The sequence below is a fragment of the Falco biarmicus genome, chromosome 18, assembly GCF_023638135.1.
Source record: "Falco biarmicus isolate bFalBia1 chromosome 18, bFalBia1.pri, whole genome shotgun sequence".
NCBI lineage: Eukaryota > Metazoa > Chordata > Aves > Falconiformes > Falconidae > Falco > Falco biarmicus.
Window position 1 is genome coordinate 6,249,983 of NC_079305.1, and position 16,382 is coordinate 6,266,364.

A 16,382-nucleotide genomic window follows, 5' to 3' on the forward strand; every position below is an offset into this window, starting at 1 on the left:
CATCAACAAAAAATCACACCAAAAAAACCTGAGCTGTGACTCTTTTAATAAGCATCATGGGGTTTTTTTTTTTCCCCCTTCCACTGGCTGAAATACGGGACTCATTGCTGAAGCTAACTGGACTTACACCACCCTTTCTCTGAGGACATTAGAAAAGGTCTCTTGGAGGTCAGTTTCTAAGCTGGTAGCTAGAAAGACACAGACCGTTTGTAAAGTTGCCATTTACAAAACCCATTTGATAAAATAATGGACATCCTTACCAAATCTCTCTTCTGTACTTACTATATATAAGCTACTCTATTTGACTAGAGGCTGTGCTACTAGATCATGGGAGAGCTCCTTAAAATTAGAGTAAACATTTTCAGTTACAATGTTTTGAAATTTCCCAAATACAATAGACTAGTTTTCTAGCTACAGTGTCTGACTGATACTAAAGCTAAACTCCTTTTGTAGCCTCAGTGTTATTTTTTTCCTTTTGTAAAATGGTAGTCGTAGGTGCTTTCTCTTTATAAAACAATTGGACAAGAAAGAGTCTGTCAAAGCGGCTTAACTCTTAGGATGTGCATAAGTGCCACTTAGAGTGTTGTTTCTATGTGACTCTAAGTAATGCTTGATTATTAAGATTCTAGATCACGGTGGCTTGATTATACCTGTCCTGTCGTCTGTTAAAGGACAAATGCAGCCTTATGACATTTGACTTGATCTTTACCTGTGGATTTAAATCTATCAGGCGCCAAAACCTGCTGTCATTACACTTATCTGTTGTTCTGCCCTGCTGTGCTGAAGAGAGAGCTCTAGCTTTCATATGAGATGATAATGCATTGAAATCTAATAGTCAAAAACGTAACGTGTTGATTCTGTTGCAGAGAAAGCTGTTAAGATTTTTACCTATTCCACATTTGTTTAAATATTTAGTTCCTACCAGGAGGAGAAGCAAGTGGAGGACAGATAGTCCTAACAAGCACACCATCCTGGATTTGCTCAGAGTTTAAGTTCAGACTCAGTTAATTGGTTCCAAACTGAAGAAGTAGTATGTTAATATGGAAATAAGCATCCCATGCCTACAACTTTGCTGTTTCTATTGGAGTCAAGCTGAAATCAGCTTAAATAACCAAAATAAAAAGACAGAGCTCAAGCCTGACTGGAATGTATTCCAAATTTACAGCCAAATAAGAAGGAGGGAGGTGAAGTTTTCAGGAGATTAAATGTCCCCTTTGCCTTCAGTTCACACCCATTCCCAAAACAACATAGCTGTTCATGGAATGCATTATGTTCTCTCCTGGTTTATTCCCTGGGGCAAAAATTTATTTCTAATTGTACTCCTGTAATTTAATGCAAGAAGAAAGCTTGGGGATGTGAGGGGAAAGGTGTGTTAGCTTCTGATAACCTATAATAAGGATAGTAGTTTGAGAATGTTCCCTTCCCACACACTGCAGTTGGTCTTCCTCTTGTACTGGAAGTCATAAGCATCTGGACAAACAGAAAGCCCTGTTGGCATCCTTAAAGCACCCAGAAGGAAGCTGCAAGGGCATGGACACAAGACTGTGGATCATTCGCTGTTCTTTCTCAGCGTTTCATGTTGTCCTGAATCCAGTCAAGATAACGATTCACATTTGTATAAACGCCAGGTATGTCTTTGCGGCCACAGCCTATTCCCCAGCTGATGATTCCAATTAGATACATGCGATCATCCTTCATACAGACCAGAGGCCCTCCAGAGTCACCCTACAGAGAAGTAACAGGTTAGTAAAAATCTCCTTTTTTGTTTGTTTGGTTTTGTGTTGTTTTTACCCCCACTGGCTTTAGCGGTGCACTAGTGTCTATGGAAATGCCCTGTGCAGTATGCTTACAAATCAAGAGCTCTTAGTAACAGCATTTCCATATAAGCTACTTTTTGTGTTCCAGACTCCCTCAACACTTCTCTCATGAGGAAACCCTAAATATTCTTGACACTGAAGCATCTACCTTTGTATGGCACTCATTTATGAAATGTAGGTGAAATGTTGGTAAGAACAAAAAGGGGGATGCTGTTATTCAAGCTATAAAGATCCAGGGTGTTCTAAACTGCTATGTGTAATAGTAAAGCACAATTATTAAAAGAGCTGTTTTAATGGAAAGGATGTGAATTGAATATGTGCCCTCCTTATTTTTCACGTTAGAGCTGCTCATGCCATACCCTCTTTTGGCCTTTATTCTTTTCTCCACTTCCCAGTTAAGTGGCACCCCCTTCCTTTTACAGAACCTCCTGCTGAGTATTTTGCATGCTTACATAAGAGAAAAATACTAGGAAATGCTGCTGAGGTGGAATTTCCTGCTTACTTTTGTGCTACTTCCTGTATTTGGGATTTTCAGTCTGTGTTGTTCTGGTTTGCTTGATTAAATGTGGCCTACTTTCTCAGCTATGAGGGACAGGGGGAGAAAAAAGGAAGAGGAGCCAGTGGTTTTTTTTCTGTTCAAATAAAGTCTACTAAAACTTCTATGTAGCCAAATGCAGAACTACTTTAAAGTATTTTCTGAAGCTTTTTGATTAGTCCAAACTGTCAAGGATAGACCTAAAAAGAAGAGAGGAAGGGAATTGGGTTTACCTTGCAGGCATCATCAAGGTGTCTGGTGTCTCCTGCACATAACATATTGTCTGTAACTGTTCGGTTGTCTAGATGCTGTGTTGTGCACCGACTGGCTGGAAAAAGTCTGACATGGCCTTCCTTCAGGTGCTCTGAATAGAATGGAGAAACTGGAAGAAAACCAGCAATATAAATACATATATATGTCTGTGTATGTGTATACAGATTTTTAAATTTTTTTTTATTGCAGTTCAGTTTCTCTAGTTTAGGGGAGAGTACACCGAATAGCTGGGTGGAGGTGGGGGTGGCTGAACAAATATTTCCTTGCCAAAGGGTCTTTTTTAATTCTCGGGGTTTCTGCTTTGCTAGTGAGAACACCTTAAATCTACTTGAGAGACTATTGCTGCTTTAGCATGCTGAAATGCTAAATAGGTTTTTGTAGGCTCGAAATTAAAGACTGCTGAGTTTCTTGATTGGGTAAGTAGCCTTTGCACAGTTAAATCAACCAAGATGAAGTCACAGGAAGTGCCTATGAGAATCACTCACTGCATGAAACAAGAGCCTGACATTTTATTATTAGACTTGTGTCAACAAAAATCAGATTCCTTGTACGCAATACTGACTAACTGGATAGGAATGTATACTCATGTTATGTTGGAATGGGAGGGATTTTTGGGGGGGGGAGATGGGGTGGGTGGGCAGTGTTCGTTTTATTCTTCCGCATAGCTGCAATTGCACAAAGCTGAAAGTAGGCAGGTTTTGTTCTTTTTTTGTTTGTTTTTCTGACATTTGTTTTTCAGTCTAGTTCTGAATTATAGTTGCAGCATCCTTTCCCTCTCAAAGAATTTATCCTGTACTCACTGTAAGCAGTGCTGAGAACTAGCTTTAAAAGCACTGTAAAAACAGTTCATGACATGCTTATATTTTACATCTTCCAAGTCTGCTCCAAAGTCCCTATGGGTTCCAGTCATGATTAGGTCTTGTTATGATGGGTGCTTCACAGTCTCTGTCTCAAAGTTTACAAGTTAGAGAATAAAAAGAAATTAGTAGAAAGTGCCAGTAAAATAAGAGCTGGGGTTTTTTTGTTTGCTTTAAATACAGGTCAGCCTGTGTATACTTCCAGGCAAGTTTTATTCCTGTTTGTTGTAGCTCACTTTAAAAGCCATTTAGCCAGCCTTTTCTTATATATCTGAGATTGCTATTGCTTTAGCTTTTTTTTTTTTTTGCTAATCACTGCACAGCCAGTGTATCTTTTAGAATAATGCAACTACCTGCAACTGTGTAGTATATCAAATCTTGACAGAAATGTGTTTCTGTCAGTGACAATGTCTAAATGTACTCAGTACAGCAGAAACATGGCAAACCTGATTGTACATTTTCTGTCTTTCCTACCTCATCCATTGTGCCATTTTTTGTGTTTCTACTATTGGAGAGTATCAAGACAGGCTTTATTAGTGCATGCAGCTGACAGAAACCAGACAAATTAAATAATTTACAGAAAAGCTTATTTTTGTCTATCTCCCACTTACGCATATGTTTTATAGTGCTGATATAAGCCTGTATAATAATTTAGGGAGTCACACATTAAGCAATGCTAAAATCTTAAATTCTTTGAGGGCAGGGGACCCAAACTTTGAACATAGTATCTTCTACTTACATTCTTCATTTCTGCCATAGCCAGAGATCTCACATTCAGTCCAGTCAGGCAACTGCAGTTCTGGTGCTGGGAGGCAGGCAGCACGGACAGTGTCTGTTTCAATAGCGCAGTCTTCTGTATCTGAGTTCAACTGCAACAGAGCTGAAGACAGGGAAAAAAAAATAATCTCCACTTCATTAACTGCAAATCTGAGCCAACCGTGACCTTTCCAGTCTTGAAGTCAGAAAAGTTCTTACCAATATCATTGTTGAAATTTTCTGAGTCAAATCTCTGATGCACAGTGTAGTTCTTCACTTGAAACTTTTGTTCATTTTCCTCGGGAGTTGCTCGGGAAGTCCTACCCAGCACAATCTTCAGCTGGTTTGCACTAAAGCTGAAGAACAAGAGTCTTGCTTTCTTCCCCTGTTAACTGGAGTGGACTGCTCCCTTGAAGATGTACTGTTGGAGCTTCTCTTTTCTTATTTTAGCACTATTTAGTGCATTACCCAGGCAGTTTAACTTAAAGTGTCCTGTTTGCCTTCGGTTTTGCACTAACTGCTTACAACCACCAATGGCAAAGATCCTCTGCCAGCCCCTAGCTGTTCCCAAGTTTCACACAGCTCTGCATCTCTATTGACATCTTTGCTCTTCAGCTATTTGATATTCTGCTGTGGTACCTTAAAGCCCTGCTGCTAGTTTGTCCAATAAATGCCTGTCTGTAATTCTCAGCACAATTAACTCCATAATCTCCAGTGCAGAACGACTTACTGGGATAAAAAGCTTTTTCTTCCCCAAGTCTTTTACCCTTTCAGTAAACTGGCTATACTGGATGCTTTAATTTTCCAGATTTTTTTCCCCCAGACAGTACTGAATTCTCAACTTACCCTTCCTCAAAACAGTGAGCAGCTGACAAAACCCAGCAGGAGCTGATCAGAATTCCTCCACAGAGGAAGTGCTCTCCAGGTGCTCGGCGATACTTCACAAAGATGGCAGCTTGCCATGGGTGAGCTGCAATGTCTGCGTAGGAGCCACCTTTAATCCTGTACTGGTGGACTCTGCGCCGCCGTAAGCCACAGGCGGCTGTGGATGACAAACCCAGAAACAGGCTTCTTGTTCAGGCACTCTAGCTTTGAGTTTGGGTTAAGAGCCTGTTGTCTGTGCGTGTTGAGGCAGCCTGGCTCAAACTGCTTAGTATCTGACTCATTCCTGTTTCCTAGGAAACTTGTACTCTGATTTGAAAAATACAGTAAGGAAACCCTGCCTTTTCTGTTCTCCATTTCTGCAGTCTTCCCTTCTGGCAGAGAAAAGGGCACTTCTGTGAGAGTGGAGCCACAGAATCTGTTTCTACTCCAAAAAGCTTCCTCCCCCCCCGCCCCCCCAGCTCTTACTTTACTATAAGAGGCTTGACTTTAATGCAAATGACATACAGAACACTAACACCTCAAAGAAGGAGAAGAATTAGGAGTGCTAGGATCCTTACAGCAAGTAGGCACATCGCAGTACTCCCATGTGAGCTGATTTCCTTTCAGTACATGGCACCAGGGCTTGCTGTCATTGTCAGGATTCCTGCAGCACAGGAAAGAGAAGAACCATTTGTATTATCAGATCTGCAGGGAGTTTGGAGAGACCTGAGGGTGGCAGACTGTGACCTGAGTGTACTCTTAGATATTTCTAGAGATACAGAGGGCCCTTGGGGCACGTAGTCTCCTGTCAGAGAAGCATAGATAGGTCGAGTGGAATAAAATTACTATTGTTAGTGAGCTTCATTCCCAGCAGTAATATATTTCCTGAGCTTTAATAACCCATGTAAAAGACTAGAGCCCTACCTCAAGGGTATCACAAGGAAGTTTTGTGGGATTTTTTTAACTTTATAACTGGCTACATACCGGCAGAAATTGTGACTTCCAAGGCCCAGCTGGTAAGCATCTCTTCTCCAAGCAGTATATAACTTGTTGATAAGGATTCGAGAATTCCACCTCAAACAGGTAGCTCCAGAACTGGTAACACTGTGGCTGCCTCGGTAATCTGTGCCTCTTCCAGATTTGCAGTTGACGTTCCCAACTGCAATAAGAAAGCTGCACATTAACCGACGGGTGTAAACCTGTCAGTTCTTCCTAACTACTGTGATTTCTGTCAAGTCATCTATATATTAGCTATACTTATCTCAGTTTCTTGGTGTCGTAAATATTGAAAGCTTAAGCATGATTTAATGTGAGTCTCAGCTTTTCAGGCTACAGAAATAGCACAATTCCACAGAGAACCTTCATATATGCAGTGAATCATGGAAGCTCTGAAGTCCATTCCCTATCCCCCTGCATGTACCTTTTGAACAGGAGGGCACACCGCAGTGTTCCCAGGTGTACTTTCCCCCTTTATAGATATAGCACCAAGGTCTGGAATCCTCATCTGGGTTTCTGAAAGAGTTATGACATTATGCATCATTATAAAGCTATTGTTATTAGTCCCATGTCTGCCATTTAGTCTGGTAACTTAATCCTGCACTGCAGTGAAGACATGGACTGAACTACCACAAGTTGTCTGGATTCTTAATTTAATTTTAAAATTGTGGAGTAAATGGAGGTGAGGATGTAGCTAGCGGGAGTGGACAGCTTCTTTGTGCAGTTTAGTTCATCTACATTCCTGTATTTCTAGAGTTTTGAGCAGGATCTGGAGCTGCAGGAAACTGGTTTACAAAGAGAGTTTTAGGCACCGAGAAGGGACAAGGGAAAGACTATGACATGAGAGATGTACGTATTTTTCAATCTGTCATGAGCATCCAGTCTAGATAGATCTGAAGTTCAGATATGTCTACGGAAGTCGCAATTGCTACTCATGGGCTATGCTGTATTTGCGCCTGTGCAGAGTCATCTCTGCTTGGTATTAGACTGTTGAAAACAGCTGTTCTTTTGCTCTGAGCTCTTAGAATGGGCTGATTCCTGTGGCTCGGCATGCCATCAGCCCCTCACCTGCAGTAGTTGTGGTTGCCCAGTCCCAGCTCAGCAGCATCCTGTCTTTGACCGCTGTACACCCGGTCCATCAAGCCATTGCTATTCCAATTTAAACATTCAGTTCTGCTCTCTGTCATGCTCCATGTACCCCTGTATGTTACTCCAGCATCTTTGTAGCACTTAACTTCAGTATCTGAACAAAAGGGAACAAAATGTTACTATAAGGACAGTATCCCAAGCTCAGCTTTCCCAGTCGGTTCTGCTTAAACTTGACTCCCGTATGTCTTGTCTAGAAAATGCCTTGCCAGGCAGACTGAAAGTACATACGAAGGTCTTCAGCTCCAAAATTCAGTTTCATTAAGAGACACTGAGAACAGCCCAGATGTCCTTAAAAGCTCTTTGTAGTATTAGCTTTAGAATAAAAAGAGGTAACTTAACAAAGAGCCTAGTATACAGCAGCAGCTTCTTCATCCTTCTGCACTGCATAGCTAAAACTGGTAGCATTGTTCACAATAACTGACACAGTATACTTGCCTATTTCACACTGCTTCCCAGAGAAACCGTGGAGGCACTGGCAGATGAAGAGCTGTGGGGAATAATATGCCTGTGAACACTGGCCTCCATTGTAGCAGTTATTTCTAGTGCAGGCTGTGGAATAAGTGAAAGCCAGGAAATACTGTTAGATTTCACGGAAGTAAGAAGGTGGTAATGTATACCCATCTTTCCTCTCCTGTCAATCTCCTTTGACCCGTTATATTTTTCCCTGCCTACCTGTTAATGTCATGTGCTTACAGTCTTTTCCTGCAGCGTTTACACTCTTCCTTTGCTCCTTTCCCTCAACATACACTGTTAGGAGCCTTCCTCAGCTCCCTAAGCAGCTGCCCACTCCTGCTTAGTCCTGCCCAAGTTGGTATATGTTAGTATTTTCATTTCTATCTATTCTATTTCAAGCTGAATTTTCTGTGTGGTAACTCCTTCCCTGTCGGTGGACTTCTTCAGGATGATTAGATGGGCGATTTCTCATCCCCAGTGATGTCTTTCTCTTTTTCTTCTTCATACTCACCTCTAACAGGCACAGTGTGGCAGCGACTCTGACCACTGTTGCACCTACAGTATTCTGTTCTGCTGCCTGAAAGCCTCAGCCAGGTCTCCCTGTGGTGGTAAATTTCTCCAGATGAATTGTCTGTGCAAATGTCTGTAATTGGAGAAAAGAAATCCTCTTTTAGAGATTCAGGGAAGAGACCTGGCTAGGCAAAAGAACTCCCTTCTCTTTCCAGAAGAGTATCAATCGTAAGAGCATCTGTCTAGCAGGCTGCCCTTTTTCCTTCTCAGGCAATCGTCCTGTCTCTCTCACTGCTGTGTTGCTGGATGTACTGTTGCAATATTGACCGACTTCTTTTTCTTTGAAGGAGAGCAGAGGGAGGGGAGAGGAAAACTTTGGTCTTTGAGCTGTGGATGGTATTAACAGTCTGGTATTTTGTCTTCTGAATATCTCATCCAGATAACCATGACAAACAGCTTTTAGGTTCTGTTCCCTCAGCATCATCTGCTTTCCCCTCCTGTACTCATAAAGCTCCAGGTAACACGGTTGTAGTTTGCCTGGCTTACCTCTAGATCTGGCTCCCCGTTTGAAACGCATGCGTAAGCCCTGCAAGCAAAGAAGGTTAATTCTGTGAGTAACTGCTCTCTTAAGAAAACTGAGAGAAAAAGTGTTTCCAAAGAGCTAGTCCTCTTCTTAAGGTCTTGTAAATCAGGGGAGCTCTAAGCAACTTGTCAGACAGTACAGTGAAAAGTGCCTTTAGTACCTCAGCATGGGTACTGAGAATTGTAAATCCAGTCATCAGAGGTTACCAGGTGATTGCTTGTCATCTGAGTGACGTGAACTGGAGATGTGCTGTCCTCACATGGTGCGTGAAGTGATTATGTGCTCTTGGGGCATCGCACATGCTCACTAAGGCTTATCAGCTTTCTGATATTTGAAGGAGATTCAAGAAAATAATTTCCGAATAAGTAAATACAAACAAGCAGTTATTTTTGCTTGTTTACATGCAGTTTCCCCATAAGCCTTTGTAGCTTGATTACCTTTGAGAGAGATGTCTCCTGCAGCCAAATAAATAAAATATTTTGGATAGGGTTGTAAGGAAGAAACCAATTTAGAAAGCTTTTTTTATTAGGCCATAAAAGAAAGCATAACGTAAAAAGCAAGAGGAAGGCTGGGATAGAATTTGTTTGAGAGACTAAACATTTTAGAATTGTGCAGGGTTTCCTCAAGCCTGTGCAGTGTGAGATATAAAGTGCAGGGACATGGGAACCATTGATGTACAGTTGTGAGAGTAATGATGAAGGTGATGACAATAGAAAGAAAATTAAAGGGTGATCACAATGGAACTCTTACTGACAGTGAAAGGCGACAGTGAACAGATGTGCCAAGAAGATTTGGAGATGACTTGCTTACTGAAATGAAAACCAGCCAGGACAACACATTACTGGAAATCACAGCTCAGAGGTATACTTTGTAAGGTTTTTCCTTCCCCTAATTTATAGTAATATGACCAGATTATCCTGTGACATAGACAGCTGGAGTCGATGGTGAGGAAGTGCTGCTGAAAACTCAGGAGGATGGCAAGACATTATTGGATGCATTAGCCTGCTTACCTGGCACTGAGCAGCCGCGATTGCTCCCACCAACAGGAGGAAACATGGGAGTTTGCCTTCCATTCTGAGTGCTTTCCACATCACCTCCAAACCTCAAGTGATCTATAGAGACAGAAGAAAAAATAAGATGTTGAACAAAGACATTTTAAAGTGTGAGTGGAGTTCAAGGTCTTAAGTTTAAATACAGGCTTTAAATTAAGAAAATTATTTTTACATTAAAACACACTTCCTACTCCGCAGTTCTCTGCCATCTGGTCTAGCTGTCCTGGTGTTCCTGGACAGGGGAAACTTCAGGCTGGACCCAGATGTTCTTTTACTTGATAAACTTAGCCATGCAACAAGCTAAAGCACACAATTTTAGGTCTGGTAGAAACTCAGACACTGTTTTCTGGGGAATAACACTGGCAGAAGTAAATTCTAAGTCCTTTTTCCTAAGGTTGCTGGAAGCCAACAGTATCATGTGCGTTATTCAGGGAGATTGACTTGTCTAATGAAGGAATGTAATGCTGATTGGAAAATATTAATTGAGAGTCAGGTCATTGAGGCCTACCTAAGAGATCTCTAGCAGGGGCTCAAAAATCTGCTGAAGGATCAGTCTGGGATAATGGTGGTTTAAGAGGATTTGCACTTTCTGCACAGGCTGCTTCTCTGGGTGACAGTGAGGGCTTCTCCCTTAGGTGGAGGATGCATCAGCAAGAAGACTTTGGTTTATGACAGGAGGGCATAGCACTACTATGTCTTTGGTTTTCAGGATTTCTACAGCTTCTCCCCAGCTAAGCTTTTAGTTTCTACTATTGTCATTTAGCTTTTGCTAAAAAGGGAGGGCACGGCAATTGGCTGGCAAGCTAGCTTTTGGTCTGGTGTTCTATTTTATTCGTTGCAGCATCTTCCCATGTGTCACTTCTGTGCAGTCACAATGACTTCTTATTCCCACTGATCCCTTCAGCAACTTTACACTTCAGATAAAGCCCTCTTCTGTCTCACAGCAAGAGTTTCTGCTTCCTCCAGACTGATTTACATAGTCTGTCTCCTACGGTAGTATTGGGAGAGAACCTCCAATGATCTCCTGTGGGAAATCGCTGGCTGGTATGGTGTGGTTGGGGTTAAGGATGAATCTGGATTTCTGCCCCCATTTATCTAATTCACTTTGAAAATCTACTTATCTCTTCACTCATCAGAGGTTAATTTCCTACCTGGTGAAATTGCTGCTCAGACCTGGCCACAGACAGCTACAGGAAGGACATTTGGTTACTGTGACCCATCTGTATTTCTTCCTACTGTAGCAAAATTTATTTCTGTCTGGCCTTGAACAGGCAAGTTTCTTCACAGAACTGTGAATTTAGATTTCTGTAGCCATTGAGTGCAGCAAGATGTGCTACCATCTTGTGCCCTAGTTTCCCCTCCCCCAGTTTGCTTCCTGACAAAGAAGGAAAAATTATTTCTTCCACCAGAGTGCCTTGTATAGGCACTGACTGGTTTAGGGCAGCTGCTGGGCAGAGAGAAAATTCTAAGCAGCAGCAGGTGTGCTCATAACACAGTGCAGCCTCGAGGACATACAAAACTTAATGCTGAAATTAAGCAACATGTTTTTTTTCACGGGCTGCACTACATGCCATTTTCTAATCTCATCCTAGTACCAGAAAAATATGCTGGATGTGACGGGCAAAGGCAATGAAGGGCTTTCTGAGGTGGTCTGTTGCCTATGAAGGCAAGGTGCTTTGCTGTGGATGTCTGGTTCCCCTGTTAATCCCTGTAGGAAAAATTCCCAAGAAGATGTATATTGCCCATTTCTTTATCTTGGTGACCTTGCAGTAACTATAAAAGATCAGGCAAGTGTTATGTATGTAAAAGAACTCCAGTAAAGCCTGCATGAGTTTGGTAGTTAGCAAAGTTCTGTTGTATATTTAGAAACAATGCTGAAGTTGAGGACTTTGAATGAGGATTTACTGCTACACTAAGGAGGAGGTTGTTGTTCATAACAAAACTTCAATCAGTAACATAGAATCAAATGAGTATATGGTATCAGAAGTTTAGAAACTTTTAGTGCCTATGGGACTTCTTGGAAACGTGTCATTAAATAGCAAGGTCCAATACATCTATTAAAAACTGGGAAGGTATTGCTGATTTTCACAGTTGAGTAATAGCTTTGAAGGACTGGAGTTGTCATTATTATGTAATCTGAACTCTTACAATAAGGCAAATAACTTTATCACAGGTTTTCTGACTTGAACCCATGATTTTCTTCCTAAAATTAATAATTACTCCTACATGCAGTAATAGTAGCTCTTTTTTACAATTGAACAAGACTTAAGCAGTCACCAGTGTGAACAGATTTAGCTTGATCCTCTGTACTAACCAAGACTGCTACAGCAGTCAGTCTAGTTGTCTGAGATGATGAATCACTTCATACAAAAGTATGAAGTAGGTGGGAACCCTCCTGCTTTGAACAAATCCAGCACCAGAGGTCCTTTTTCTCTCTTCCTTTAAAAATATTATACCTCCTATATAAACCATGAGCTGGGAGTGAGGTAGAGTAGCAGGCAAGAAGATGTAATTTCATTCCCAATCTCTATTACTCTGCAATTCCAGTGCTTTGAAATAAATCAGGCACTGTCCCCCACACGATCAGCTTTTTATTATCTACATTATGCAATCCCTGAGCAAGTAGAAAGATAACTTAATTATTTAGGAAAACTACTACTACCAGAAATTAGGAGCTCAAACGCTGTTTATATAATAAAGCTGGAGAAGGCAGCTGGGTAATAGCTGGTGAAACTGGAGTATGACCGACGAAGGAGTCATAAATTAGGATTCAAGGCTATAAAAAGGGAGCTTGTTTGTGGGTTTTGTTTGTTTGTTTGGTGTTTGGATTGTTGGTTTGGGTTTTTTTTTTTTAAGATTTGTTCAAAGAAAAAGCAAAAGGCATAAATATTCCAGTCTCTGAAGCAGAACTACAGCACGATAGTTTAGGCTGTGATTTTTCATCATTAGACTGCACAAAGAGGAGACTTAAGTTGCAAGTCAGACTAAAAGGATTCACAGAAACAGCTTCCAAGAGCCTTAGTTACTCCAAGTCTTCTCTTTAGGTCATGTCTTGATGATGAGATCCATGTAATTAAGAGAATCTTTCAAGGATTTGTATTAGTATGCAGAATTTGTAGTATACTTTATATACTTTCAAGCCCCTTCTCACCTCTTAGGAAGCATTTTGCATTATATAGGAAGCCTTTTTAAAAGCTGTAAGGGTGATTTCCAAATAGGCATTGGCTTCAGTTGAATCTGAGCTAAATCAGCAGCGTTTCCAAAGCTGAAGCGGATGATCTAAACCGCTACCTGGAGTCACTTGGTTGCTGCTGTAACCCTGCATTACATTATCTTCACTCCCTGCAGCTGGAGCCCCTTGCTGGAGCTATGCAGGCTTGTGTTCTCAATCCCACTGTGGCAGGGTTTCAACTTGTTAATTGCTAGTACCACTGGTCATCTTTGTTGCTGTCTATGGAGAAGGCTTGAAGTTCTTACTGACAGCTTTAAGAAATGAGATTCTGTGAGCTAAGACCTTGTTAAGGAAAGGTTCATTCAGCGAAGCTACTTATCTGAGTTTAGCTGCTTTTTTGGAATTTCTGTCTGGGAAGCACCGTGAAGAACTGTTGAGACCTCATTTCTGAGGTAACTGCTAAGATGCCCCAAAAACAACTAGTGAAATCTGATCTCGTGTGTGTGTGTGTGAGGACAGAGTGGTAAATCTGGCCTAATTAATATCTTGGAGGAAGTCCTAGCTGCCTGAAACCAGCAGGGACCTATAGCTAGGTTTGAAGAGGGAGTGGGAAACATCTTGTAAATTAAAAAAAAAACAACCAAAAATTTCAGTCTTTGAGACTGACATGAAAGGAGGCATCCCTATTTAGAAAGCATCTGCATGGTTTAATCAAGTTTATGGTTATTAATCAAGCTTACCCCACACAGTCTGCTATACAAGATCATCCTGGTCTTACACAGCACCTAGTTACACTGTAGAATGTGGCCACTGTAGAATGTGATAGACAGTCTAAAGTTGTCTTGCATTGCATGCCACATCCTTTCTTCCACTTGCACTTCAGGCTAGCTTATCTTGTAATGCTGTAGCATGTCCCCCCTCCCCTCCCTCCTGCCATGGTGGGGATGCTTGTCCATCTTTTGGTGGCTGCTGTCCCACTATGCACGGAAAACTGGTAGCAGCTGTTGCCAGATGTTTGTTTTCAGTTCAGGAAAGGTACAGCTTAGTCCAGTCAATTGGAATGTTCCAAATGATAAGACCTATCAAACTGAAACCATGCAGTTTGAAAAATACCATGTTTACAAGACTCCAAGCAGAAACCTGCAAGCAATGTGCTTTCTAGAAAGGCTCTCCTAAACAGTTTGTGCCTTCTGCTCTCACCCTTTGCTTCCTCTCTGATCAAAAATACTCTAGCAATAAGCCAGAGGCACAGATGTGGTGTTCTGACATTTTGATTCTACACTTTCAGGTACATTAAGACATAAAGATATACGACACCCTAAATTGATCTCTCTTTGCTTAAGCAGCAGCAGGAATACTTTAAATTCCACTTATTAATTTATTATTAATAGCAGCTCTTCTAAGCAGTAAGAGTGTGAATATTATCTTATCAATGTGGAATAGGACCTAGAAAAGGGATGTATCTTATCAAGGTCAAACAAAAAATCATTAATAGAAAGAAATTAAAAGTAGCTCTCCTCCCCCAACCCTGTGTGCCTCCCCATAAACTAGTATGTCTATTCCAGAATACTGTGATTCTGAATCTGTAGCATTAATAGCTTTCTTGCTGATGAACAGCTATCTTGATCTAGCTTGAGCAAAAGACTACAGATCCTTGCTCCCTTTTCCTGCCTTCTGAAGAAAGTGCTTCTGTATCCCTTTTCTAAAGTGAACAGATGAACATCAGACTTGTACTATTGGTCTTTAAAATATACCTCTGCTTTTGGGGAAATAATTAAAAAAAAACCAAACAAACAAACCCCTAAGATTTGGTAGTCTTCAAAAGCACTGGAGAAAGTGGATATTTCAAACTCTGGCTTCATTTTGGGAATAATTCTCAATATTTCCTGTGGTTTTGGTCACATTTGAAAGGAAGCATTTAGGGAGAACCGAAGACAACCCACCCTCCTCCTCTTTTGTCCTTCCATTATCCTGGTTGGGAGCCTGGGGTGAAAGGCATAGTCATCTCCTCCCAGGAAGACTATAAATTATCCTTTCACAGCTTGCGTTCTGGATCTCTTCTTATCATCAAGATATTTTCCCGTAACTCTCTGCTTTAAGTTCTTTTGCTAAAGTTCTTTGTGCAGGAGACTCCTCCCTGCCTGAGGCTCTCAGTCTTTACCCTGGAACAGCTGAAGCTTTCTTGAAACAACTGAAAGCTGGCAGCTTTACCCAGCATTATGAAACTCTTCGAAAGCTGAAAGGCAATAGCTCAAGTTAGTTAACTACTATGCTGCTTCAGTGGGATTTATTAAATAATATTTAATAGTACTTAATGACATGCCATTGGTGTTGAAAATGGGAAATGCACCTTTTGAAACAAGTCAATAGTACCTACCTTTTTGCTTTTTCTCTTCTGTATTCTGCTGATTATTTCCTTTGCAGACCAGTCTGCTTTTGTGTTTTCTGCGTCTCTGCTCTGATCTCTCTGAACAGCTCCTGTCCTACTTAAAACTCCACTCCAGGGGGTGGAGACTCTAGACGGACGAAGGGCGTGTTTTCCCCCACCCCCACCCCTGCAAGAGGATCTGGGGATGATCCAGGGCAGGGTGGCTTGTGTCTGGAGTATTAGGGAGCCAGTCTGTGTGGGACCGGAGGCAGGTTTGCTTGCTGAAGTGAGCGGGGCATGCTGGATTTTACAGCCGGTTTGTTTTGTTCTTTCTCTCTTCCGTCAGAGTCTTCTTAGTCTTCAAAAGACTTGTTCCCCATCAACACCTTGTTTCAGTGACAGTAAGAATAGTATGCATCCCTTAGGATGAACTGTCCTATCATGCTTCTAGGAGTGTGAGGGGGGGGCCCAAGTGTAACTTGCCCAGGCAGTGCCCTAAGTGAATGCACAGGTGTGTTATTTCTTACATGACCAGAAGTCTGCGATCTGTGGACTTAGTCCCAGTGCTGAGAAACTCCTGTTTCAAGCAGTAGTGCAGTGTACTGTGCTCTGAATGGCATCCATTGAGAATCTTTGACAGAAAGACCCTGACCTGTATGTGGAGCAAAGCATGCAGTGAACAGTGTTGCTGGGAGAAGAAATGGTCAAAAGAGCTCTCACGTTAAGTGGGGACAAGGAGCAAAACTTCTAAGGATCCTTAGACAGGACTAGCATGTTGAGGACCAAAGAGTGAAATGCTTGCTGATACTGTCTGTCATAGAAAATGAAGACCTACTCACCAGGGTGTAGTCACAAAATACCTGGTTATCAAAGTGTGACAGACAAATCTGAAGGATTTCTTCAAAATCTGCAAAACTGTCAGTGATGCAATTGTTACAGTACTGGATGTGTCCTAACTTAAAAACTGATTCACTACAAGTCGGGTTCCTGACAGAGT

The 16,382-nt window shown here is 41.5% G+C and overlaps 1 protein-coding gene and 1 long non-coding RNA gene across 2 annotated transcripts; one reads left to right on the forward strand and one right to left on the reverse strand.

Moving 5' to 3' along the window:
• Positions 1-1,269: 1,269 nt before the first annotated feature.
• On the reverse strand, positions 1,270-15,551 carry PLAT (plasminogen activator, tissue type). The gene is made up of 14 exons (XM_056321682.1): positions 15,395-15,551; positions 9,804-9,905; positions 8,757-8,796; positions 8,212-8,343; positions 7,683-7,796; positions 7,167-7,341; positions 6,523-6,614; positions 6,087-6,261; positions 5,681-5,766; positions 5,085-5,280; positions 4,458-4,594; positions 4,222-4,362; positions 2,586-2,734; positions 1,270-1,725 (listed from the first exon to the last, which is right to left on the reverse strand). The coding sequence occupies exons 2-14, from the start codon at positions 9,882-9,884 to the stop codon at positions 1,567-1,569; spliced, it is 1,677 nt and encodes a 558-aa protein (XP_056177657.1). The 5' UTR covers positions 9,885-9,905; positions 15,395-15,551; the 3' UTR covers positions 1,270-1,566.
• Positions 1,626-2,126, forward strand: LOC130141053 (uncharacterized). The gene is made up of 2 exons (XR_008818975.1): positions 1,626-1,742; positions 1,906-2,126. It is a non-coding gene; the product is annotated as an uncharacterized LOC130141053 (long non-coding RNA).
• Positions 15,552-16,382: the final 831 nt, after the last annotated feature.